Source organism: Symphodus melops (genome assembly GCF_947650265.1).
Source record: "Symphodus melops genome assembly, chromosome: 16".
Lineage (NCBI taxonomy): Eukaryota > Metazoa > Chordata > Actinopteri > Labriformes > Labridae > Symphodus > Symphodus melops.
In genome coordinates this window covers 17893643-17920703 of record NC_136706.1, presented here as the reverse complement: position 1 = coordinate 17920703, position 27061 = coordinate 17893643, and the positions used below count along the sequence as shown (strand labels likewise).

General features: G+C 41.7%; 1 protein-coding gene across 5 annotated transcripts in view; it reads right to left on the bottom strand.

Annotated features, from left to right (window-relative positions):
* Positions 1-27061, bottom strand: part of rxraa (retinoid X receptor, alpha a) — a 100975-nt gene that overhangs the window by 9703 nt on the left and 64211 nt on the right. For 3 of the 5 annotated variants that reach the window (XM_079363667.1, XM_079363669.1, XM_079363668.1), the window contains 3 exons: positions 11987-12137; positions 9208-9387; positions 4745-4929 (listed from right to left, as the gene is read on the bottom strand). In XM_079363667.1, coding sequence (XP_079219793.1) covers positions 4745-4929; positions 9208-9387; positions 11987-12137 — 516 coding nt within the window. The remainder of the gene's footprint in view (positions 1-4744; positions 4930-9207; positions 9388-11986; positions 12138-27061) is intronic. The other 2 variants (XM_079363670.1, XM_079363671.1) reach the window with 1 other exon arrangement.

Sequence of the window (27061 nt, the reverse complement as noted above, 5' to 3'; positions counted from 1 at the left end):
AAATACCTATATCACACCCTAAAAAATGTAGATTGTGATGCGTAAACATAGGTTTAGAAGGAGAATCTCAACATTTCCACACACAGGAAACAAAGACTGTTGTTTTTGTACCCCTTTGTTCTTAGTCCTCACTACACTGCTGATGCTGAGGAGATTTCCTGTTGAAGGATCATCTCTGTGTTTAAGTGCTAAACCCAAAAAAAAACAAAAAAAAACAAAAAAAAAACAAGGGCTGCTTGTCCTCGTCTGCAACTGATAAATCAGACTAGGCATAATTCTTAGACCACGGGGAGTTTATGAGCAGTGGAGGAATACTAATGTGAGTCACATTGAAATCATTCAAATATAATATGACTAGCTCACTGAAATGTAAATCCATCTGGGCAGGAAAAAAAAAGTCCCAAACAATCCTGCCAATCTCTAACAAGCAATTTACCCTAATCCCAGGAGTGTATACCCTTGATATGCATGTATGTAAACAAAGGCTTTGTGCACAATGTTTTTTTTTGTGTGCATCATTTTAAATCCAAGTAAACATCCTTAAATTCTAAATATCCCTATGTGAACTTACATTCTAACCAAAAGAAAAAGAAGAACAGCGAGTAACTTCTCCCCAACTCCCTTCTTCAAATCCCACAGATCGATGCAAAAAGCTCGGAGGATCCCGACATCAACGGCAGCTCTCAAGAGGAGATTAGTTCAAGATGAAGGAGAAAACATCCCTCCTCTAAAACTCTCCTTTTATAAAACACAGGCCAAAGACTCTCCCTTCCTCTACCCCACGTTTCCTCCCTATGGTGTGAAACTCACACTGACTGCAGAGTATCAAAGATATGAAAAACTTCAACCAGACACAAAGCCTACACTGTTTTGAAAAACTGAAAGTCTATTTTTTTTTCTTCGGGGGGGGAAGAAAACAGGCGCCTTATGAATATTTCAGCATCTGATCTCCGTGGGAGACATGGATTGCGCAGCTCAACGCGACAGTTTTCATGAGCTGCACTTCCTCTAAAAAAGAAACCCCACATAAACAGTTTCAGTTCATTCATTCCAAAGGGCAGCCCCAGCCAAAACAAAGAAACACACACACAAAAAAGGGGACTTCAGTGTGCGCCACGGTCGAGCCACCCCTCCTCAACTCGAATACAAGTCCCAGGGTTCTCGTTAAACATGGCGAGCCTCATGAATGTTGGATGGCTATCTTAGCCATGTTTACACTGACCTGGTTTCGTTGCTTCAGTCTGTGGAGATGACAAGGGGAGAAGAGCTTACGCCTTCCTGCAACAATCCACCAGCATCACACTACTGTACTTACTGTTCAAGTCACTGAGCAGCTTTTAGGATGTTATAGGGCCACAATGGAGAGGCCCACTCTGACCTGTGATGGAATATCAGGAACCTTCGTGCAAGAAAGCACAAAAAGCCCAGCTGGGAATATCCAGCAACTCGACTGCCAGACACATCCTCGACTGTGAACATCACAGCTTGAAAGGCAAGTAAATAAGAAGATAAACGGAAACTTTAAACACCAAGAAAGAGGAGGAATTTTAAATTACAACATTTAGCCCTTTAAGCGGATTTTTTTTTTTTTTTTTTAAACGCCTACCACAAACAACACTTTCTCCGTTCCCTGGAAATTCAAAGAGTTTTGTTGGTGGAGCATCCCGGCGAGTGAAGAGAAATGCCAGGCTTGCATACTGTCCTATGAAATTTTCATCACTCGAGGAGGTGAGACGAAAGATTTGCCTTTCAATTTTTCATTATGCTGCTTGAACCAGACTACACTGCGTGACAACCGAGGGGAAAATTGGGTACTCATACAGATCAGTATAAAAATGAATTGCTCAAGTGTCCCACTTTTATTTTATTTTTTTTAAGATCGAAAAAGAAGCTGTCCTCATACGTCGGAGTGAGGATGAATCATCAGCTAATTATCATCGACAAAAACAGCAACGCTCCCCGCTTTAAGTCTGGAAGAGATAAGGTACTAAACCTCTGTGTGAGCACAAAGAAGGTAGAACAGCCTGAAATAATTCAAGACAAAAAGATAGAGAAGTAGAGGAATACATTGAAGTAAAGAAACCTCCCCAGGATTAGTAAACGACAGCATGTTGGCCTTTTCCCTTTCTTCTTAAGTGCTCCTCGTCAGACTGAAGGCAAATTACTAACGCCTGTTTAAGTGCCGTTCTAGGTCACCATGAGATAAACACACGTTATTCAGGTTGGCCGGACCCCCAGTTATTAGAAAGGGCTAGTGGCCTTTTCATGATGAACGCTCATGGCCTGGGCCCTGTGATCAATTATAGCACGGGGCAGCGACTCTCAATAGAGAGATTTGGAGAGAAGGGGAGTCCTTGTGGTTCAGGACAGCCTGCACACAGAAGCTCTGCCAGCATCCTGGGTCAGCTCAATGTAATGTTTACTTGTTTCTCCCCAGCCATACCTGCAGTAGAAATCCATCAGATACATATTAAACTCGCCCAGGTTGACCATACTGCGAGTCCCCGGTTATCTTTTCTCCTCTTTTTACTCCTCTTTTAGTAGTTTTTCTACTTTTTCTTTTGACATTGCTCTATATTTTTGTGTACATTCAATAATCTTTATGTAAATCTTGAACATTAATTTTTTTTTTACTGGACCCTGGTCACTTTTACACTTTACACACTTTAAACCGTTTACAGTATTCTATATTTCATATTTTGTACATTCAAATAACTCTTTTTATTCTTTAGTTTATATTCTATTATTGCTAAACTGAGTGTTTATTGTAATTATTGTTATTACATGGCCTGCGGAACAGTCCTTACATTTCACTGCACATCTGTATGAGCATGTGACAAATAAAAATCTTGAATCTTGGTATGAAAACACAATATACATCCTTGTTTTGTTAGCTTTACTGCTAGCAGTGTGAGCATAATGGTATAATTCTGATACTATGGTGAACTGATCCTTTAAAAGGGATGGGATGATAGAGATAAACCAACATAATAACAGTCTGAGGCTTCACTTCTGATACAGAAACATCTAACAATGTGATATAACTTCTGTCCAATAAAACGGGTTCAATCAGTACTCTACTGTTATGTGTTTCAGAACTTGCATGCAGAATGCACACATTGCTCTGCATTGAAATGGTTTACATTAAACTATAGTGCCACCTATGATCTGAGCTTAACAATATGAGTACAACTTGAAATGTTTATTCTCATATCAGTGCTCTCCCTTTCCTCTGTTGTCCTCTAGAAATCCTGCTTTTCCCACTGTCAGGCAGGCAGCCGGCATCGAGGGACCCACTGAGCCCAAACACACTCAGTGCATTAGTGTGTCTGAGCTGCCAGCCGCTCCCCTGTGCCCCCCTCCCCCATTTTCTCTCTCTCTCTCTCCCTAATGTCAGCGCTCATCTCCTACGTTTCCATCTGCCACCCTTAAAATAGCTCCCATTTACTCACATAACAGCCCTCACATTTCTACCTTTACTTCACAGGACATTTCCCTCCCCTGAAGCAGATGCATTCAAGAAGAAGCCCCCCCCATAAACTCTTTCAGTCTCACCCCCTTGTCCCTCCTCCCCCCGTCTCCCCTGCCTCCTTCGGTAGGCTGCTGCTCTGCTCCACTGGTGCTCCTGTTCATGCAGAATTCCAGAGAAAGCCCAGGCTTTGTGGGATGCTTTCAGGAACAGTCTGCCTGTTGCATTATTCATCAATCTAAGTCTCCTCGGTGTCAAAGGCAGCCCACAGTGCCCAGCTGATACTGAGGGGATGAATGAGGAAACTCACAGCTGAGTGAAGGAGCTGAGACAAGGTGAGCAGGTAAAGAAGCGCTTCTACACTACAGGCAGGCACCTCCAAAGGGAGGAGAAGAGCGAGGACACACAGTACCGTACCTTAAATTCATTAAAACACTCTGTCGGCCAAAGAATCCTCAACAAACAACAACCGAATCTTCATCAACACTGAATAATGTTTGCCCTGAGTTGTTAAAAGCATGCTGCTCACAGTTCGGAAACAGTTTCTGAACCTTTATGTTTCACAGGAAATAAATCTGGAAAAAGACACAATTTAGTTGCACTGACAAAAAGCTTTGATTTGATCATAATTAGAAGAAAACAATGTTGTACTCCCTTGCAGCAAAAACACTCCACTACAGGTAAGTCAACTAAAGATCACAATAGTTGTTATTGTTTTGACACATTCAGAAAGTTTTAAGATTGAAGAAAACTTCATTTCCAAGTCAAAGTTTATGAGTTAACAGAGGGCGAGCGAGATAGAGAGAGAGAGAGAAATGTGTATGTTTTCTACAGCAACATGTTTGTTGTTTTACAGCTTTTGACGCCACAGTATTTTGCTTTATGCTGTGGCAGTTATATTATATAAAGTGTTTTTCTGATGAGTAAATATTCTCTTTTTTTCTAAGTAAATATGTACGGGATGAATATGAATAAGTTGTTTTCTCTATCAGGACTCATCAGAGAGTTTTAATGTGCCTTAAGGCTATTTCTCACATTCGAAAAGAGAGGCTGTGTTCAAACTGGGAAAGTTTTGATCAGGCAAAGGTTAAACTGGGTTAGAATGAAGAAAAGCGACCATTTAAACTGTAAAGCTGTGATAAATGTGATAAAATAAGAGTGAAATGTAATGTGTGTGTGCCCACAGGCTTTAACATGTACACAAAGATTTCACTTGTTGCAGAATGACACTGTATGCGAGTGTGTGCCAAGAAATGCATAAAAATATAATCTCACCGAGTTGGACGGCACGCCAAGGTTGGTCTCAATGTAGGTTTCGGTTTTAGGTTCCACGGCCTGCTCCGCTTCCAGAATCTTCTCCACGGGCATATCCTCGTTGGCGCAGCTGGTGGACTCCACCTCGTTCTCATTTCTCTCCTTGGCTCGCTGGCGCTCCTCCTGAACGGCTGCATGTAACAAAACTGGTTCCGGTCACTACTGCTGTTTTTTGTGTTGTCTTTTTTTTTTCTCAAAGTGTTAGTTATTATGTGTCCAAGAGCATGTGTGTGGAAGAAGAAAAGTTAAGGATTGGAAGCTAACACAGTGCAAGATTTGTGTAAGGGTCAAAAGCTTACAAAAACAGAACTGATCAATAGATTTTACATTGACAAAGAATGAAAGTAGGCCTACTCTTGGTTATCAAACATGAGTGAATCAAATTGACAAGTGACCATATCATTATGACCCAAGTCCTGACTTCTTTTAGATGATAATTCTCTATCAGCAGAAATCCCTTTTTTTACAGTTTAATACTAAGTAAGCAGCAGGGCAGTTTTCAGCTAACAAGCTAGCAAAAGGATAAAGACAATTTTCAAGAGAATTATTTTGGGTGACTGTTTTTTTTTTTTTTTTGCCTCTATAAGTGGAAGAGTTGAAAGAGACCATTGGGTAGATCTGCATTAAAGCTTGAGGCTGGGAGTCAAACCTTTGGATGGTGCATTGTTTAGCATCTGCATCTTCCTAGCTGAACTGGCACCCCCATTAGTGCAAACGTAGGTGCAAGTTCATCATAACAGATCTGGATTATTCTAACGACACAAAGGCTCTCCTGGAGACGTCCGTTTTGATGGTCCGACTTTTTGCTAACTCGCTAATTGAACGTGGTTAACTTGGGTGTGAGATCATTCCCAGCTCTGAGATTTGAGGTCACCATTATGTTGGTGTCTCTCCCTTTATTTGCCCAGCACTGACAGTCTAAATACGTGAGAACTTATTATGTACAGTATTTGGTCTTTGTTTGTATCTACACATACTTTTAAATACATTTTCTGAGGGCAGGCTTGAGCGTATGCTTACCGATTTGTCTTTATCTAACAGCATGATCCCGCCAGAAAACCTATCTTAGAAAATGCAATCATCAACAATATGTTCGATAGAGCGGATGAAATATATTTGGGACCTTAGACCTACATTATGCACAATGCATCAGCGTGGGAATTTTCAAGGACTTTTCGAGGCTTCACCAAGAAAGAGAAGTGTTTTCCAGGCAGTGCTCGGCCAGCTTCTTTTTCTACACAAATCATTTATAGACACACACATAATGTACGGCCTGTCACTCCATCTTTAGGCTGTACGTGGTCTTGTATGAAAAAACCCAGAACACAAATCAATGAACACTTTGTCTCGTTTTTTTTTTTGTTTTTTTTCCCATGTCCTGTATGAAAAAGTGGTTGAGGCCGGTTCTGTCGTCTGATTGGCTTGGCGAGGAGACACAGGAAATGGTTTGTGTGCTGAGCAGACACCGAGACTCACTGTGGCTGAGGCTACACAAACCGCACCTCCACCCTCAAGTGTGGATGGAAAAAAAGCATTTGTGCGAGTGTGTTTTGTCTTTCACAAAAGGCTATAATTTAGTCAAATCAAGAAAACCACTGAAAAAAGTACTGCGGCTTTTTCTAAGTTTTATCCTCCCCACATGGATTAATAAAAAGTTTTGGACATAAAATGCTGAATGATAAAAGGCTTTTAGAAATTCAATGTCAGCGTGCAAGCTTACATACACACCTGGAGAGTCTGCTTGTCTCGCATACACACGCTTGCTCTGCGGAATGATCTGTTGTCTAATGTTTCCCCCCCCTACTCTGGTTTCTATTCCAAGCCCTGAATCAGAGAGGCAGTGGTCTTGTTGTAGGGGGGAGTAAGAGAGGGAAAAGGGGCCCCATTCTGGAGGAACTGCTGTCTGGCAGTAGAGGTCAGCCCAAGGGTAGAATACTTGTGTTGGAGTCAGCAAGAGGTGAGGAGGGCTGAAATCATGTTAGCTTTATTCCCCTCCCCCCCCACCTCCTCTCCTCTCCTCTCCTGACTGGGAGAGCATAAATTCATTTAATCCTGTTTTTCTGTGGATTCGCTTAGCCTTTTGGGCTACTGCTGCCTTGTTCCCTAACCACAGCCCTCAGGGTGCTGGGGGAGGCTTAGGCAGCACTGTAAGTGAGGCAAAGAAGCCGTAAATGATAATATCCTTGAAAGGAGTACGGAGCCCAACAATGATATGAAAAAAAAAAAAAAAAAAAAAAGCAGAAGGGAGGGGAGGCCGACTAAAGGTTGAGGCACAATGGACTTGGATGCATTTGTCAAAAAAAACACAAGAAAACAAGGATTCTTCCTGTTCTCCTGAACTTACAACTCACATGCACCTGCACACCTTGTTTACAGCTGCTGTCATGTTTGTCTTCAGCTCCCTCCGCTTCACATCGTTCAGTATAATCTATGTGCTCGATCTGTATTCAGTAACCGTGGTGACCACAATGGGGAGGGGCAGTGATTGATTTATTTAATGTGTGAAAGAGTGCTTAACAACACTGCTGAGAGCGCTAATATTTCTAACACCCTCATGAAGTGTTAAAATTCACACCTCACTGTCTGAAGGTGCTTTACTGTTCAGCCGCACACTCGCACAACGGAGTGGATCTTAAAGCATCCTCCAACTCGCACAGACTGGAGGCAGCGTCAAACAATTACAACCAATGTTTTTAACAATGTGAATACTAAACAGCCAGTGTCACTTATTAAAAGAACATAGAGAGGGCTGCAATAAATGTTTTGCCATCTTCCTCCCCTTCTGTAGTTATACAGATTAGAATTTGCACCTCAGTTTACAAACTTCTGTGTGTGTGTAAAATCAGATTACACAGCAAATGTTGTTATAAGAAGTGTCTGACACATGATACTGTCACTCTGTTTCCAATTTCTTTAAACGCTTTGTCCAGATGAGAGGTTTGAAAAGCAATCCTCTCTACTTGTGTAAATGTATGTACAGTATGTACATATAAGTAAGCTAATATACTGGTGTTAAAGTCACAATATTTGACCCTTCATCAGATTGTCTTCAGACCAGTTTTATTCCACTTTGAACAGCTATCAGTTTGGCCTATGCAAGAACTGTTCACACGCAAAACCCATGCTCATTTTTTTTTTATTATCAATTTTTCAATTTGAGCTGAAAAATTTGATTCTAAAACTGGATATGAACCAAAACTAAGAGCTACAGATTCATTCGAGGACAATGGTGACCCAGGAGAGTCACTTAGAATTCAAGATACATTGTTAAAGATTTGTTTTCTACGAAATATCGATCCCCTCCAGTCAGAGGTGGATCACTGTGTCTTTATCTTTAAATAAGTGATGATATATGATGGTAATCTTTCAACAACAACATGGACTGTACAGTGTGTGTAACTAAAGTATAAGCTACATGTCAATGCTTGATTAATGCTCTGTCCTGCACGACGACATGTCCTCTATATGTGCGATCATCTAAAGGGCAGGGGCAGGATGTGAATGTGTTTAGTAGCGTCTAATTTGGAGAAACGTGGTCCAATGTTTTCTCTGTGCTTTGCATTGACAGGAGATTATCTCATTTAGAGACCCTGATTTAATTGTGAACATTGAGTATCCTTCCAATTTAGCACACAAAAAAGTTTGTGTCTGGTAAAAACGAGCTGGCTCACTTTAACTAGATAGGTGGTTTCATGCATTTTCTAAGTTTGTCCAAAGCGTTAGGAGCCCAACAGAGGCATTGAGGATGCAAAAAAGGTCAAAGTTGACATGACTGCACAGTTGTGATTTTCTATTTATATTGTCTATATGAATTAACTCCCTGAGAACTGCTGTTATTACTGTTTACACATTTAACTCTCATGTAAGAGATGAATTCATTATTCTGTGCATTTTGTGGTTACTGCAGAACATTTTTAAATACTGTGAAGACTATGTCCAGACTATGCAGTCTGCTGCTGCGTAGCTGCAAGCTACAAGCACTCATGTGACATTTAAAAAAAAAAAAAAAAGTGTCCTTATCTATCAGGAGCAAAATCAAAAGATTCATCTTCTGACCTTGCAAAGCATTTAGCGTTATTTGTCAAGTCCACCTTAAATGAAATAAAAACTTCTGTTTTGAGGTTTGCAACCAAAATGAGGCAAATTGTTTTGTTCTGCTAACCATATCAGTCGAAGGTATGCCTTGTTTGTATTCCTGCTGTAAGATGTTATATTGTCTGTGGGTTCCATTAAAAAACAGTAGACAAAGTAGTATGAGTATACTGCAGCAAAGTGAGTTATAGCACAAAAAGTCAAGTCTCTCATTTTCTAACTATAGAGCTGTTATCTGTGGTTAAATGTGTGTTGATGTGTGTCTGTGTGTATTAGCAGAGTCTTGAGGGAATGGGTAAGTGGGACTTTATCCTCAAAGGTATGTGCTGTACCTTCTCTCTTCATGCCCATGGCTAAACACTTCTGGTAGCGGCAGTACTGACAGCGGTTCCTCTGGCGCTTATCGATGACACAGTCCTTGCTGTCGCGACAGGTGTAGGTCAGGTCTTTGCGCACCGTCCTTTTGAAGAAACCTTTGCAGCCTTCGCAGCTGTATACCCCGTAATGTTTACCTGAGGGGGGGAGAGAGACAGAGAGATATGGTGTATCTCAAGCACAGAGAGTAGAACATGTGTGTGTCGCTGTGAAGCTGGCAGTGAGGTGACAGAGCCACCGGCTGCTGCTGACAGACACATTAGTTGCTCTCAGTGGCTTATCTTGCCCGCTGTTTTGTCGGCACGCTGCTGACCACCAGAAAAAGTGAACATGTGAGACAGCCTGCAAACACACTAACAGCAAAAAGCAAATATATGGCCTATGTAAGTGAACAGCATACATGTTTTTTTTTTTTTTTTGGGGGGGGGGGGGGGGTGGTTCTGTACTCTGGCATCGTGTCTCTTAACAGTTCATTCTTGTGTTTTATGATGGATGAAGTGCATTTGCATTCACTTGTTATTTTAAAATGGTTCTTTTGTTCTTTGTTAGCTCAGACCACCAGAGAAGATAAACACCCCCCCCCCACACACACACACACACACCACCCCTAAGTACAGCTAAATGTAGCATGGCCTGCTACTAAAGACTGTTTTGATTTTGCCCCTGGGGGTCGATGGAGCACCGATGACGCAGGATGACACTAAAGCTGTCCAAGGAATTAGATACTCCCCTTCAACACGGGGCTGAAGACTTTTTATGGATGACTTTCAAACACAGACTTATTTGTTGTACTTGGCAATAAAAGCCGATTCTGATTCTGATTGAGTGTAAAGAAAATAGTTTGATGACCTTACAGATGACTTTGGCTGAATGATCTTGTGGTTTAATTGCTGAGCTCACTCCAAACCAAATGATAGCTGATGATGAATGGAATGCAACAGTGAGCTTGTGCTGTGTAAACAAGCAATAAATGTCCTTCAATAAAAGACAAGTTTGAACCATGTAAGGACTCCTTTAAAAAAACAACCCTGAATATTAAGACATTTAACCAACAAGTAAAATTTGGAATGAGGGAAAATTCTGCAATTCCGAAGTTGAAAAAGCAAGACAACAAAAGCATGATAACGTGACAGCCATTTAAAAAAAAAACAAAAAAACACGTTAGTTGAGTTAGCTTTGGAGGCATTTGGCGCCCTCCAGTAACAATGAGCTCATCTCATCCTGATGTATGTTGACCATTTGAATGATATATTTCAAGATAGAACAAAACAAACCAACTACAAGCAATAAATGCTGGCAGCTGATATTTGACTAAAACCTCATAAAAGTTTAAAATGTTGCCGTCCTTCATTTGAAATATTTCATAGTTCTCACACATACATATTGATCATTGAGTCAGTTCAAAAAGTTACCCTTCATCTTCTACAAGCGGCTCCAGCAGAAAAAGCTCACCCGCATCATGACAACGTTAGCGTCACCATGCTTCACGGCAGAGATACTTTGAGATGACTGATGGGTTTTGCCTGGTTTACCTCACACACAGCGAGTCTCTATTTCAGTCAAAGCTGAGCTGAGCTTTGGTTTCATCAGACCGTACAATCTTTTTGCCTCATGATTTCAGTCGCTTTCATGAGCCTTTTCGGTGCTGACCTCATATGCATGTTCTCAGGAGTGGCTTCTTTTTCTGGCCACTCTGCCATTTAGCCCAGATTTGAGAAGAATCCTACCGACTGTTGTCCTTCCAGGAAGATCTCCCACTGCAAGACTGCAGTGGTATGTAGTTCTGCCAGAGCAATCCTCGGGGTGTTCACTGACCAAAGTTCATCTTTGGATCTTCTTTGGAGGTTTCTCAGAGTGGCTATAACCCCATCTTTAGTAACATGCTGTTTAGTCCCACTTTCTTTTCATTTGGTTATAATGAAGTCTTGTGTAATACCAGCTGCTGAGAAACTATTTTTATATCTTTCCCACAATTCTTCCCTCAATTACAAATTCCCCAAAACTTCTTGGTTATTCTGTGAGTCAGGCTCATTTTTTTTTCTCGATGTCATCTCCTTTTAATTATGGCGAAGGCATTTCATATTTATCATTCTAATGTGTTTTTAAGAAGATGTTGATGAACAACACTCACATGAAAGCCTTTTTGGTGAGTTAAGTCACACTGCCCATTATCATTTTTACAGTCTCTTAATGCTGCGATCCACAAACCATCAAGGGAAAAACCATCATAAGAATATATGAGCTGGAACGTTTGCTAGGGTGCACTCACACTAGACAAAGTTGTCCCGTACTGTGCTTAAATGCAAATGCCCCCCTCCGTAACGCAACATTAAGACAAAACATATTTAAATGAAAAACGATGGTGAAATCTGGGTTCATAATGCCACGATGAATAAAGACGAAACAAAATAGTAGTCACTGTTTTCTTCTTTTTTTTAAGTGTTAGTTGGCTGCAGGTACAAGTTCTCCATCGTGCACTGACTTCTCTGAAGCTAAACTGCCGGGTGCTGGAGTCTCAAAAAAAACAAAACGGCAGTCTGTCGTTTGGGAAGGAAAAGCAGAGAGATGTTCTGTTGACACATTTGTCTTACATTCAAACCACTCAAGAGGGCCGCTGATAGCAGCATGAACTGTGCGTCAAATCAAAGTCACCCCTGCATAAGATGAAAGTATTACTTATACCAGCTCAGGTTTGCTGAGAGTATCTTAAACTCATCGCAGAACGGAGTCACTCACCTGAGGAGCGGTCACCACAGATGGCGCAGATGTGTTTCGTGAGCGACAGGGTGGTTCCTGAGGGCTGGGCGGGTACCTTCATCACGCCGTTTAGACCCAGCGGGGGCTTTATGTCCTCCGTACTGCTGACCGAGTTCATCGGAGAGTTTAGCTGGAACATCAACACACACAAACACACACGTCGACAGGTCACAAATCTGCTCCCGCTGAACTCGACAAAACACGCCACACACCACACATTACACTGGCCTGTCACGTCGCTGAACTGTTGGTGCATAGTTATCTGATGACATTAACTATTGAAGGAAGGCCAGGTCTGCTGGTGAAACACAAGGTTCTTCTTTTTTGTTCTCATACAAGCAGTGAAAATAAATCAGAGTGCATTATGTAATCGGACATCGTGTTGAACATTTCAGAAAAACAAAAAGTAAAAAAAGGATGTTATGACTTCTGATAGTCAATGCAGATGGTCAGCAGCTCTTTTGCCTCCTTTTATCGCTCCCTCTGTGGCTCTCCTCCCTCCTGAGTCAGATCTAAATCTAGCACAGCAGGATCCTGCGCCACTCCACCCGAGGAACTCTTTTATTCATGCTCTCGACGAGCCCCGCTGGCACCCAAATGTTCGGCGCGAGCATAACTCCGCTGCAACATTGAACAGTACAGTGGAATAAAGAGATAGCATTTGTTTTAGCAGCAGAGCAACTGCAGCCTTTACTCTTAGTCCCAATGAAGCCCCCCCCCCCACCCTCTCCCTTCATCAGAGCTGTTCGAAAAAATTAATCTGGAAGTGACCTCTCCTCACCTCTTGCTCAAAGTGGAAAGCGAGGGGAGGCTAATTATGCTAACTAGCCCCATGCTGTTTCTAGTGGATATAAACATTAGGAGGGCAGAAAATATGTCATCCCAAATGTGTAGAGGAAAAAAAACATCTGAGCTTAGTGGCAATTAGCACCAGCCATTGTAAAAATTTGGAAAGTAAAAGCACAAGTCTGCTCGACTAAGCTAATGCTAAAATGACATTACAGAGAGGAGGAAAAGGGAAAACAAATTAAATACATTCAGACAAGTGGAACACACCCACAACCGGCAGGAGAGAGACAGAGCAGCCACATGGTCTCATATAGCCAGACGTGTTTTCATTAAGTTACCACATACGAGACACGTCTGATAGTGCTAACATTTCTTGGCTCTGACTGTAAGAGAGAGAAAATCCTGTCTCTTGTCTGCAGGGATCGGGCACGACAGAGCAGCCTTTGTTTTTGTTTTCATGAAGACGAGACAAACACAAGCGTCGAGGAGGGTTTGTTGTCCTCAGCTGTGTTTACAGTGATCTGACAGAGAACATTAGCTGCAGACTGGAAGGCCAAAGAAACGTATACACGGCAGCAAATAGTGCCCTTTAACAAACATAAGGTATGTAAACAAAGAGGCGCACAGTCCGTTTGAATGTTAGCATGTGGCTAGTATATTTAGTCTTCATGTGAAGGAGTGACAACTTTGTCTTTCTTTTATATAAATGAACAGCGCTGAAACAGGAAGTAATTCATCCATTTGTTCATCACCAAAGGAGACTAATTGCATGAGTTAATTTAACATGACAACACCTTGTTCACTGGGATATTTTCAGGACTATGTTTGCCATCACCAACAACACTGTCACCCTCCCAACAGCAGCTGTTTTTCCTGAGGTCGCTGGAAAAAAAGAAAAAAAGAAAAAAAAAAAGCTGGCCAGCCTCAACAACTGCTCGTGACCTTCTATAGATGCTCCACAGAGAGCATCTTGACACAGCGCGTCTATGTGTGGTTCCACAGCTGCACTGCCGCTGACAGGAAGGGCTTTGCAGCCGAGTGTCTCCAGCACACGGAGGATCACTGGGACGTTTAGCTCCCAGCACTGGAAGACATCCAGAGACAAGCTTCCAGCATCTGGAAGGACCTCACCCATGTCACCCTCTCTTTGATCACGTTCTATCCATCATAAAAAAAACAGGGGACCTCTCTCTGCGTCTGTTTACTCTCACTTTCTGTATTGTACACTATTGCACATGACAGACCCTTTAAATCTGCCTCTACTGCTGTGATGCATTTGTTTACCACTGTTTCATTGCTGCTATTTACTTCTTCCACTGTTGCATGGATGGTGAGTTGCACACTCATTTCCCATGAGAATATTCTATCTATCCCAGCCCTAAAAAGGAAAGCTGAATGTTTGTACATGTTTGCATGGATGCAGCAGAGGCCCACACATTCTGACCTTTTTTATTCCAAATCATCTAAATAAACCTGGTTCCTGCAGTTCCAATAATACAACCTTATTATAGGTTATTTCATGAAGCACTTCTACCTTACAAAGCAGTCAGAGCTCTTGATGCAACAAGAGTTGACGTCCAAGCCAAACGTAAGGATATAAGCCTCCCTGGGCTTCGAAGGAATCTGTTTGGGGAACTCTTTCAATATGAATAAAAACTGCTGACTCTTCCCGATCACAAACTGGGTGCTGGATGATAAATTGTGAAACTTCTCATACATGCAGCTTTAACTTCACCATTAAGGCTGTATGCTGAGCCTGAAAGGTGATATTTCTGATTCAACAGAATAAATGCAGATATACTTTGACATTAAGATATGCAAAATCATTGAAATGCAGCGTACATGAACGCACACAGACACAAAAACAGAACCTTTCATCGACAGATATTTCACATGGATGTGTATGGCATTTAGTACACACATTTCATGCACACACACACACACACACAAGTACACACTGCTGCTGCAGCTCCTTTCACCTTACGCTCAAACATTTGATTCCTCTTAAAAAGCTTCAAAGTAAAAAAAAATGTAGCAATTCTTCATATATTTTTTTTTTTTTTCCTTGAAGTAAAAGTGTACTTACATTGAGTGAAATATTCCAACCATGGTTCTTTACCTCGACTTCAAACAGAAATCCAGGATGTCTCCTGCATCATTTTTATACAAATTTCCACATAACTCAGCATGATGTGTGGAGTCATGGGAACTTGACTTTGGGACCTGTCTAGAATTTTAAAATCTGAAGCTTATGTCGGTTTGAATGTTTGGTTCAAACTTTCTGCCACATGTAAATGTTCACTTCACCCCCCTCACACCCCGCACTAACCAGCACTTCACACTCTGTTTACACAAACACACATTCATATGCAATACAAAAGAAAAGTCATTCATCTTTGGAAGGTGTTTTTTTTTTTTTCTTCAGGTTTTCATCCTGCAAAGGCGTTTTTTTTTTTGCAGATTATAAACCATGAGGGTATTGTAAGTATTGAAGTGATGCTCGAGTGTGATTTATTATTACACGTTAGAAAAGTTTTCATTGTCAACTTGTCTGCTGAAAAATCCTTTTTCTTGCCTTTTTTTTTTTTCTGAGGGTGTCTCTGAGTCTCAAAAGGCACCAGCACAGCCGCATTGGTTGCTTGGAACCTCGCCTCGGCGTCACATGCACACGCCCACACCTCTGCGAGCTCTCCCACATCACTGCACACACGCACAACGTGACGTCTTACCTCGGTTAAACGACTCAGTCTAGTCTTTCCCCCTGCAGCGCGGCGCTATCAGAGCTGTCTCCTTTGCTGATATCGTCTCTATCAAAAGCCCACTGTCTGGCTGACAGAAAAGGCGCTTCTACTCACAATCTATTTTCAGTAAAAACTGCAACTCAATCTTAGCAACATTGCTCTCCCCGTGGTGGGGTTGGGGCGTGCTGGTGGGCTTCTTTCTTTCTCTTGTACCCACAGCAATGGAGGCAAGGCAGAGGGATTAAAGTGGCTCAGGACTGACTCTGGAAATAGAATACGTGCGATCTCCCCTGCAACACATACATGTGACCCTTCACTGGGAGCTACGCCAGCTGTGTGTATAGCCACACCGTCTTGGGAAACCCCTCGACAATCCTCCCTTCACACGCAGTCAGTCAGTCTTTCTTTCTTTCTTTTTTTTTTTTTTTTTTGAAGTAGAACGCTTTAAACTTTTAGAGACTGACGGAGAGAAACAAACGAGGGGCATTTAACGTCAAGGACTTGGGAATCTAGGACATGAGATTCCCTGCAGTACAATGTACAACACAAGCGGCCGTAATGTTCCAGCTAAACAACAGTGTTTCATGCGCTGCAGGTGTTACATAACACGGTACATCAACTGGTACATCCAGTACGTTTGGGGGGGGTCTCTGTCTGCTGGTGGGTGTCAGATTCTCCACTGAATTATAATATGTGATTATATGTCCTGCACCACCCGCTGCTTTCCGCATAATGTTGCTTTAAGACAACATGAACCAGTGGATAAACGCTCCCTCAGATGGATGTTAGCCCCGAGGAGAAGAAGGTGAGGATAAAAGTTCTGACACTGAAAGCTGCTGCTTTGATGAAGGGATGCGTTCTGTGTTAAGAGTGATACGCATCATTTTTTAAGTTCCTTCTAAAAGGTTGAAGACAGATTAGCATTGGTTCCGTTATGATCACTCAAACGCTAACATTATTTCAAAAATAGCTTTTTACTGCAGGGCGACACAAAAACTGCTAAGGCAGGTAACGGGGGAGAAAAAGGCAGTCACACATGGCAGTATGCACTTACCCATTCAAGGTGGTGGAAGTGACTGGACAACAAATAGTAGAGTAGTAGACACAACAAGACACAAAGTAATATCAAGATAACACGGTGGGGATGGTCGAGCTTGTGGGAACCGCAGTGCAGTAAGTTATTGGCAATGCGTCAAACATGCTACTGTATTATATTAGCACGTTAATGCACCACCCACAGTTGCTAATCATCAGAGCGAGGCAAAAGAAATCAGGTAGCAACAGCAGCTAATAGATGTGCAACACTCAATACAATGTCCAATACCATGCACACATTCTCCGCCCTTCACTGGCTTATACAAGCAGTGGCTTTGCCCACTGTTCACTAACGACAGATGGATGGTCCTCCTGTGCTCTCATTTAACACTCACTTCATCATCTGGGATTGATCATTATGCACCTTTAAGAACAAACCGGAACTGACACTACAATAAGTTTCAAATGAATGAAAGGAATTGAAAATGATGCATTGATGGTTTTTCTCTTGTACCGAGCATGGATCCCAAAAAAAAGGGAAAGAGATGGGAACTGAGCTACTAATAAATGCGATCTGCCAAAACATCAACGGTATCTCTTTAGTCCACCTAATCAAAAGTTATGCATGTGAGCTCTTTAATAAGATTCTACATGACTTGTTTTTAATGGTGGAAAAAAAAAGACATTTATGAATTATTTCATACAATTTTCATTTTCACCATGAGTTGAAGAGGTTTCCTTTTGTTTTGTTACAACACAAATGAAATAAACTCCTTTTATAAAGTGAGAGGTGCACCTCATGAAACATGAGATCGATTTCTACTTTTTTTTTTTTTTTTATATCACAACAAAAGTAAGCAATTTATTTGAAAGGACATTTCTGTCATATCTAGCAAAACAACAAGTTAAATATTTGATTTGTAACAAACTGTACTTTGTTGCAAGAGTCTGCCCAACTCTTTCATTTGGACCTGAAGTCATGCAGTTTACTCATCGTGTTTGGGGAAGGTGGCTATGACATTTTCCGGTTAGATACATGTAATTTGCAGCTTCCTGTTCCAGGTTTCTTTTTCTTTTTTTTTACAAGGGGATACAGTGAATTGTATCGTGCTATATTTTTAATTTCACAGCGTTTAAAAAAAGTATCCACAGCCTTCTAGATTCAAACAAAGTGAGGCACAGTATAAAATTCAAAGATGTTCAAATCACAAAAGCATAAAAAGAAAAGAAAAACCTGGAACAAGCAAATGTTTGTCTTAAATTGATAATTAAATTGTAAAATACTGCTTTCTATTAATTGTCTATCACATATCTGATCATTTCATCACTCTTTTATGTATATCCAAAGGCCACAGCTTCACTTAAACAAGTGCCTTAAAATCAAATGCATGACTAATGAGCGACCAATAAGTGACAGCCATAATAAATTGAATACAATGGAAACTTAAGATGAAGGGCAACAAACAGATCCAGTTTAAAATTGTAACAATATGCAAGAACAAAAAGAGAGAGAGAGAGTCTAAAAACACATTGTATTGTTATTCTAATTTAATTAGGGAGAAAGAAAGGCCTTGGCAGTAGAGCCGGTCCTGTAAACTATTAGTATGCTATGACAACACACGTGGAGCTGAAAAGAAAAGAGAGGAGCCGTCCCTCGAGTGAGCAGAGATGGAGAGAGGAGCAGAGACATAGGGGGCCTCTGCTTAAGACGGGCTTAGCTCGATTCAGCGAGTCAGAGCACAGACTTTGCTCATAAAGACACTTCAAACGGAGACATCAAATCCTATAGCGCACCGCTCCTCAATGCACAACCCTCATGTGGAACTTCAGTTGCTTTCCTGTTCAAGGGCACCTTTGCCAACACAGAGAAAAAGTTAGACTGAGAGTGTTCTTTCAGGAGAACTCCATAAGGTTTCCCTATACACAGCACGACTACATACCCCGGATTAGAAAACTCTCGTTCCCCAGAAATGTATCACTGCCTGAACCAATATCTCTTTGAGTTACTTCAATTCACTTTCGCTTCAAGGCAAGAAACACGGCTTAAATAAAACGAGTGAGGAGGTGTGAGACAGCCAGGATACAAATCTTGTGTTGACAGGAGACAACACCTAACCAGTGAGATGTGGCCAGGGATCAGATCACCATATAACCTCGCGATAACCCCGCCGCGTCACCTCTCACCTTCGACCCGACCTTGTGACAATCACTTCCTCCTAAAAGCAAACTTATCTCAGAGGTTCCACAAAGTATGGGAGGAATGAGTAAAAAAAACGTTCCTCTCGGTATCTGTGGTGTGAGCGTGTGAGTTTTATCTGGACACGTATTGGCAGAGCAGCGGCTCACGTTTCACACATACTAATGGGTCGGCTGTTTCGTGGCCCTCAGGGTGTATTCACAGTTCGACACTGGTCGTTATAGATTACAGCACCGGCACCAGTTGGAATGACACCTGTTTGAGACACAAAATAGTTTAACAAATGGAAGAAAAAAATAATTTACATGTGTGAGCACGCTCACAAATTCAAAATAATCAAGGCTGCAGTTCAGTTATTTGCGGATGAATTTCTGTGTCCCTGGAGGCGCATTTGGTCAAACACAGGAGAAGGGAAACTAGAAGAAATGAACCGTTTCGGTTCCTAACGCGCGTTAACCTGCAACCTTTAAAAGTGTTCCACTGATCTATTAAAACAACACAAGGTATGCTAAAATGTACTGAATCAATATATGTAGCCTGGAGCTCTAACACGGCCGCATGAGGGGGGATTTCTAAACTTCAGTAAAGGAATCCATTCAGAAGCTGAAACAGAAACAGAGGGAGGAGTTTATATCTGACAGACTGAAATGAATTCGGATGTCTCAATCTGACCCAAAAAAAGCTATTAAAACCATCAGGATATAGATTATTCTGCATTGGCATTTTACCACTTGTCATCACTGAGAGTGGAGAATGTTTAGCACACAGAGCAAACGTGCTTTTGATTAGGATTTCCATGGACAAGCTGCAGAGTGTGGGATATAATTGATAATTAAAAGAGAGAGGGATCCTGTTGTTTTTTTTTTTTTAAACATGTACTAGACAAGAGAAGCAAATACAATGTGATGATGAGGAGAGAGCGAGCTGGTGCGCATGTGATACAGACGAATGTCACTCATTGTGATGCTTCCATTCCGCCCAGTCTGTCCTGTGTGAACGCTGCGCTGTGAGAAACAGGGCGATACAGAAAGCATTGGAAATGACTTGACTGAGGACGCTGACTTCCTTTGAGTGAAATGTGATCTTTATGAAGGGGCTTAATAATCAACCTGAAGAGAAGACTTTCATGTATGATGACTCCTCAAAGTCTATTCATCTATACGAGTGGAAGCTATCAGTAAACTGATGCTGTGTCGTCTCAACTGGATAACCTGGCACCTAGAATATACTAACCGGATTACTAATATTGATTTGTCAGTGAATATTGTAACAAAGTGTTGAATAAACGACATATGAATCTCTCTAAAGTCGGCCTCGTCATGAAATACCTCGAATAAAACACTTTCCCCCGCAGATAGAATTTAGGAGAAGCAACCATTATTCTAGACAGCTCAGAGCTTTCCAACACTCCCCCCATGCTGTGCCACAACAGATAAAATGAATCATCAGAAGCACAGCTGGCGCTGACATGTGTGCCTGTGTGTGTGTGTGTGTGTGTGTGTGTGTGTTGGTCTTTTGTTCCAGTGAATAAAAGGATATTAGGACTATCAGTGGCATGAAAGGCAGCACACCTTACAGCAGTGAAGCGGGAATATGATGAGCTGCCTCACCTCGGCCTGGCAGGGCTGGGCATGCGTCGGTGTCTGTGTCCTGTCTGTGTCGATTTCAAACCTGCATGTAGCATTGTGTTTTTATCTGCATGCACTTGTGTTCTACATCCTTAAGGCACTGTGTGTTTCCTGATGTGTGTGTGTGGATGAGCATGAGGGTTGTTTGCATGGGAAACAGTGCCGCCCTTTGTGGGCCCTGCACAGCGTAGCACGAACACAGCAGCTCTTACAAGCCCGTCGTCTCTCTCTCCTCTCAACACACCCGTCAAAACAGTGATTCAACCGAAGCCACCTTCTCTACCTTTACTTTATTAGACTTTTCAGGAATAAGTAACGTAAATGTGTGGAAGCTAACGTTTATCTTATATAACAGCGTAACATCATAGCAGCGAGACGGTTTTTCAATGTGGAACCTTTTTACCCCAAACATCTATCTCTCACCCACTATTAGTATTTAAAAGACTTATTTCTACTCAATTCTCTTCAATTCTCAAAAAAACCCTCAAACTCAACGACTTAAAGCTGTGAACGTTTCGTTTGTTACCTGTTCTTTTATTTTGATTGTTGTTGTTCTCGTCTGTTCCTTCTTATGCTTTGTTTTTTTTTACTGTGTGCGGTAGAGTGCTTTATAAATAAAGTTGAGTTGAGAGCATGAATCTTCATTCTCATCATGGAATAATGACTCATACACTTCCAAATGAAATCTGATGTGATTAATCAAGATTAGCCAAATGGAATATTGTGCATGTAGCACACAGCAATGTGATGCCATAAAGTGATTCAAGTGTTCAAATAAACCATTTACAATGCATTTACAATCCTCTAACTAGCGGCAATTTTGTACTATAATCCCACAAGTCTTTCCACTTTGCACAGACTTGTCCTTTAGCCAGACATTCAGAGATAGCTGATAGTCTCACATTACACCTGGCGGTGCAAAGCGGGTGACACCAAGTGATCAGTTTGCTTGTGCGCCCAGTGTCACCAAGTAATTCATCATGCTTTTCGAGTGGCCCCTGGTGTCTAAGATGAAGAGGAATTGAGTAGCGTTCTGCCCATTGGCAAATAATCCTGCAGATATGCTATCAGTTTTCCAATCGATGTCAAACCATCGCTTTATTTAGATATATTTGCATGTATTTATCCTGCAAGTCTTTTCGTAGTATAATTACAGAATAATTTACACAAATAAGCTGGTTGTTTATTGGTATTGTAGTTTATTACGTGACAGAGTCAGGAATTGATAAGCTCTTCAAACAAGAAGTGACTTTTAACCTTTATTTAGAGAGCTCACACTCTCACTGACGGTGTATCATTTACGAGCTGAAGGTTTGTGTTGAGAGGAAAGTGAGAGAAATACGTTGATGGTGGAGCTTCAGGTTTGTCAGGTGTGTCAGCAGACCCCCCCCCCATAAAAAAAACCCAAAACAAAACAAAACAACAACAAAAAAAAAAAAAACAGAATAGGTCACACAATGAGTGTTGTTACACTTCACAGACATGCCCCAGTGCACATGTCTGTCCACAGACAGTGTTGAGTTGCTGTAAGATCACACCACCACTGTGCAATTAAAGCCCTGGAGGGCTCATTTGAAGCTTTAAAATAAATGTGCTTCCCGAGGCATTTCAACTGCAGAGTCCAGAGTCTACTCTGAAACTCAAACCTTAATGTTAATGTATCTGTACCTTATGGCTGCAACCTACTCATCTCCCGTGTGGCCCCCACATAAGTCAGAACCCACACAGGGCCTGGTGATATCACGCTACAAATAACAAGATAATGGCCTATGGTCTTTGGAAGCAAAAAAAAAAAAAAGAGTGGGCGTGATTGGGAAAAACTAAATAACTTCTAGTCTAAATTCTAGTTTGAAAGATCCAAATTGAATTATATGTAATAAAATGTTGTTGTTTGTACTTTAATTCATTACGGACCCTTTTCACATAAAACATTTTTGTTGTGAAAAAGAGAAAAAAAAAATCATTTGAAACCTCCTTCAGAAATATGACAATGCTAAGTGGCCAGAAACGACCATATTAAGAACTACGTACGTGTTTTCTCATGAAGCACAACTAAATGAATACTGCTCATTAATTACACTTCTTGATCTACCGGTACTTCAAGCAAAAATGTGGTCTCTAAAATGGCTTTAATTGCTACCTGGAGACAGCTTTGGCTAAAAAAAATTCTTTCCCCTCCATCCATTTGAGGGTTGATTGACGTTAGAGAGCCTTAACTGCTCTCTTGGGACCCTACACAGAGCCCCTTTGTGCAGCCATTAGAGCCCTGCAACCATGATGTCATGCAGAGTGACTACAGCGAGGTCCATCAAAGCCTAGAGCAGCGAAATGGACCTTTATTACTCCCACACAGGAAGGGGCTGAGGTCCACTTTGCTCTCTCTCTCTCTCTCTCTCTTTTTCCTCCATCGTACTCCTGAGTGTGTTATGCCTCAGTTTCCTAGCGACCCTTGCTAAACACGATGTACCTAAAACTGGCCCATGACATCACCACTGCTCCTACTTATTAAGTGCGTTTCATTTCTTGTAAAACATTTACACCTTTTTCATATGTGGGTTCGTTTCGTGTTGGACTCCAGAAACACTCGAGCTTTATGTGCATGTTTTCTTGAGGGTGTGTTGAGAGACACTGGAGGCCTGTTGTTGGTTTGGGATTGTCAGCGAAGGTTTTTGGTGGGAAAGGACAGAAAGCAGAGCGGTTCAGACTTCGCCACAAAGTGGAAAAATTGGAGTCGGCAGAACTCTTTTCCGCTGCAGAAAACAACAACTAGACAAGTCTTGCCATTGTCATTGGATGTGTAAAACGCCTTTCAACCCTGCGTGTAATATCTTCCAGATGCTTGGAAGGTTGTGGTGTCTACTATCTGGAGATGGTACTCATTGTCAGTAAGTTTAAGCCCACAGGCGCACGACCACTATCGGGTTCAATGCTAACGGGCATGGCAGTGGCTTGGCACAATTCCCTGACCAGCTATCCAAAAGGGATGTCTCGCAATTGCTCCTCTCATCTTGGAGGAAAAAATGAGACACTGTGCGAGAAAACCGCAAAGAAAAAGACTAAGTATGGATTTCACATCGGAGAGAAAGCGCCTAAGTTCACCTCAGAACAATCTGCATGCTTTTCAGATCTTCAAAGATATACTGCGCACTGGAAATAACCGGGACGCACGGACATTTGGAACAAACACTGAGAATTGTCCCTCAGAAAAAGAAAAAAAAAAGAGAAGAACAGAAGACGACCACAGTATGTCTGCATGGTTCGGACAAAGCTCAAGGGGAAGCAGTGTTGCTGGAGATGTAAGAATTGGCTGATGATAAAGGCCTGTCTCTCTCTTTAAATGTGGTTTGGCTTTTGGAGGATGCAAGATTCCAGTGAGAACGGATGTTTGGTTCATCTCATCGTCAGCTTTCATTACATTGTCATTTATGTCTTTGATGTAGCGGATTAGTCAAGGCTTATTGTTCGGGATTTAATCGATTTTTTTCGTGGGAATGACACAGGTTTCTTAACGAGAACCAGAGGGGTTTAATCAGATTTCCACCTGGAATTTATGTTTGGAAGCATCAAAAAGTAGTTCCCCGAGTAAAGAAAGAGCTTGATATTGCAATGCTAAATACGTTGTGATGAGCACATTTTTCTCATAGAGGAATTTCCACCAAGAGTTTATGAATAATGTGTGTGGTCACAGGTATGTACAGCGAGGGTGTGGCCAACCTCCCTCAGAGTTGAGTGTGTGTGGTTAGCTTAGGCAAAGGTCTCATGAAGGCCTCTGGGTGGTAAAGGAAGGGAGAGCCTGAGCTGTGACCTCGTTCCAGTCAACTGCTCATGACAACGGCAAGTCAGCCGAGTGTTAAGAGCAAGTGGCATTCGCTGTTTGACTCAAATCACGACTCATCAGAAGTGCCTCGCCTCACGACCACAGGGCTCTGCCACCGTCTTCAACCGCTCACAACAAACTGCCGCCCTCCACCCTTACTGAGCCACAGTCGTCAGCCAATCATGTGAAGGGGAAAACTGAAACTCATCACGCTAATAGAATCACCAAACCCTAACTCCACTTGGCATTAAAAGCAATATGTCAACCTTTTGTGGGTGTCTTTCACTCATGCACTACTGGTAAGAGAAAGCACTCTCCAATGTTTTCAATTTGGACTGCACTACCCATTTTAAAGCCTACATGTCAAACTTAAATTACTGCTTCTTAAAAATGTATTTTCACCAATTTAAAAGTCCATCACTGGGAGGAAGAACATAATACCTGTGTTACATTTTCATGACGAACAACTGTCATACGAAAGAGAGCGTGAGACTTTCCCCCCACGATCACCATAACCTACATCCTACAACCTACATAACATCACCTGTTCGTTCAGCAATGGAAATAAAGTTTCTATTTCTGCAGACAATACATAGTTTTGGTATTACACTTTATTATCATGTGTTATTCATTTGGTATTACACTTAAAATGAGGACTATCATCTGCACTGGTTATATTTGACACCCAGGTCTTACTGAAGAAGAACATAGGCCCACATTTATCACTGACACTCATGTAACTGTGATTCCCCATTAGTCACACGTGCCTCTTTACATTTAAACACTAAAAGGAGCAAAATGTCGACAATACAAATCATAAAAAAAAAGGGTGGGCAGAAATGGTCATTTTGGAGCCATTAACCCTGATTCCAGCTGTTTCAACAAATTCAGAACAACTCAGCACTGTTAAAGATTGGAAACCAGCCATGAATCATGAGACAAGTTAGATCCATGCTGTAATTACTGTGCGTACAGTACTTTAACTGTCACCCGCAACTGAAGCAGCTGTTACCTGCTCTTTATACAGCTGTTGAAGACAGCAGGATTGGCCAACAGACAGTGAGGATAAGTAATGAGGGAAAAAATAACACACTTACAGGGCCTCGTACTTTAAACCATCGCCATAACGTTGATGCACTCATGTGTCAAAGGTTTCTATTTGTGTAAATTTGAGTATTCGAATGGTTCTTGTTCGGGATTTATTCAAATGAGACTAACTGAGACAGACAGCGTTTGCTACCTAAACATCCAACCTGCATACAAAGTGTGCCGCTGCGGGACTGAAGCTGCAGCACAGATGAAAGTGTTGGAATTAAGAAGTGGAGAAGAATCAGACGGGGAGGGGGGAAAGGGGGGAGAGGGGCTTTCGAGCAATAAAAGATTCAGGCCGCTTTCTGAAACTGCCCCTAATCCGCTCTTAACTCCATTACATGTGGGACACTTCTGCGATAAGCTCAACAAAAGCGAGGAGAGCCCATCCCAAGTAGCATCACATTGCGGACGCACTTTAGCACAATTATTAACAAACACACCAAAAAAAAAAAAAGGGCAGTCACTGCCTTTTTTTGGGGAAACAATTTCAATTTTAGATATGGCTCCAGACGAAAAAACTGGGCCACTGCAAGCTTTGATGTCTTAATTGTGTGTGTGTGTGTGTGTGTGTGTGTGTGTGTGTGTGTGTGTGTATTTGGGATACCAAAGACGCTGAGGCTTACTGATGGAAAAAAAAAAATGACAGAGACAGAGAGGACGAGTAAGGAAGTGGAGATGATGTAAAAGGGGACAAGTATTTAAAAAAAAAAAAAAAAAAAAAAAAAAGACAGGAAAAAAAAAAAAAAAAGAATGAGGACAGCTGGAGAGGAGATGAAAGAAGCGGAGAGAAGAAGGAAAGATATGGTTTGAGAGAGCCACAAACATGCCACAGATACAGAGGACGAGTGACAGAGCTGAAGTGCTGTGGGATCCCATTTGAATAGGCCTTGATTAACTGTGACATGGGGTCAAAGCAGGGCCGCCGTCTGCTGGGGCCTGGCTTAGGAAAATTATGTGTCAGCGCTCAAGTGTCAGTGACTGTAATTTATACTACTGAGATATCTGAATATAGTTTGTAGGACATGAAACACAACCATTTGTCTGGTTAGTTAATTGGGCAGCTGTATCACTGTGTGGATCTGAGAGTAAATACACAGTCACAGTTAAAACATGACAGAGGCAGCTGATGACGACGCTTCCTGATGTGATAAATCAACGTATTGCACACACCAGAACCTCAAAGAGTGTCTGTCCAATTCTGCGTTTTAGGGGGCTGAAAACACGTACACTAATCGTATGTCTATCTGCTTAATTTGAAGAAAAAGCAAGAAAGGGATTGGCTTCCCTCGGCATCAAGAGAAAACGGGGGATGCAGCTATCCCTGGCTAACTTAATATTAAGAAGCATTTTTAAGTTTTGACGGAGTGTTGTGCAGGACTATTTGGCAGCTCTGCACTGCGCTGACTTCCTGTAGTTCTTTTTTTTTTTTTTAAACTACACGGTTGACAGGCAACCAGGACGCTGAAAGCTCTGACCTATATTGGTAATGTAAAGAAAATTAGGGGGCTGCCAGCACAATAAAACACAGCTCGAGGACACAGGCACTTCATCATCTGGCTTTGGTTTTTATTGTTGCTTATGGTCTGTCAAACCTTGTGATGAGCAAGATCAGATTTATTTTCACACGGCCTCCCTGCAGCTGTTTTCACTTTATGTAGTTTTCTCCGGCACGTTTAAATGTTCGAGTTTCTGTTTGTTCACGTCTAAACGTTTCGAAATGATAACAACAGAGCATTTCTTCGACGTATTCTTTTA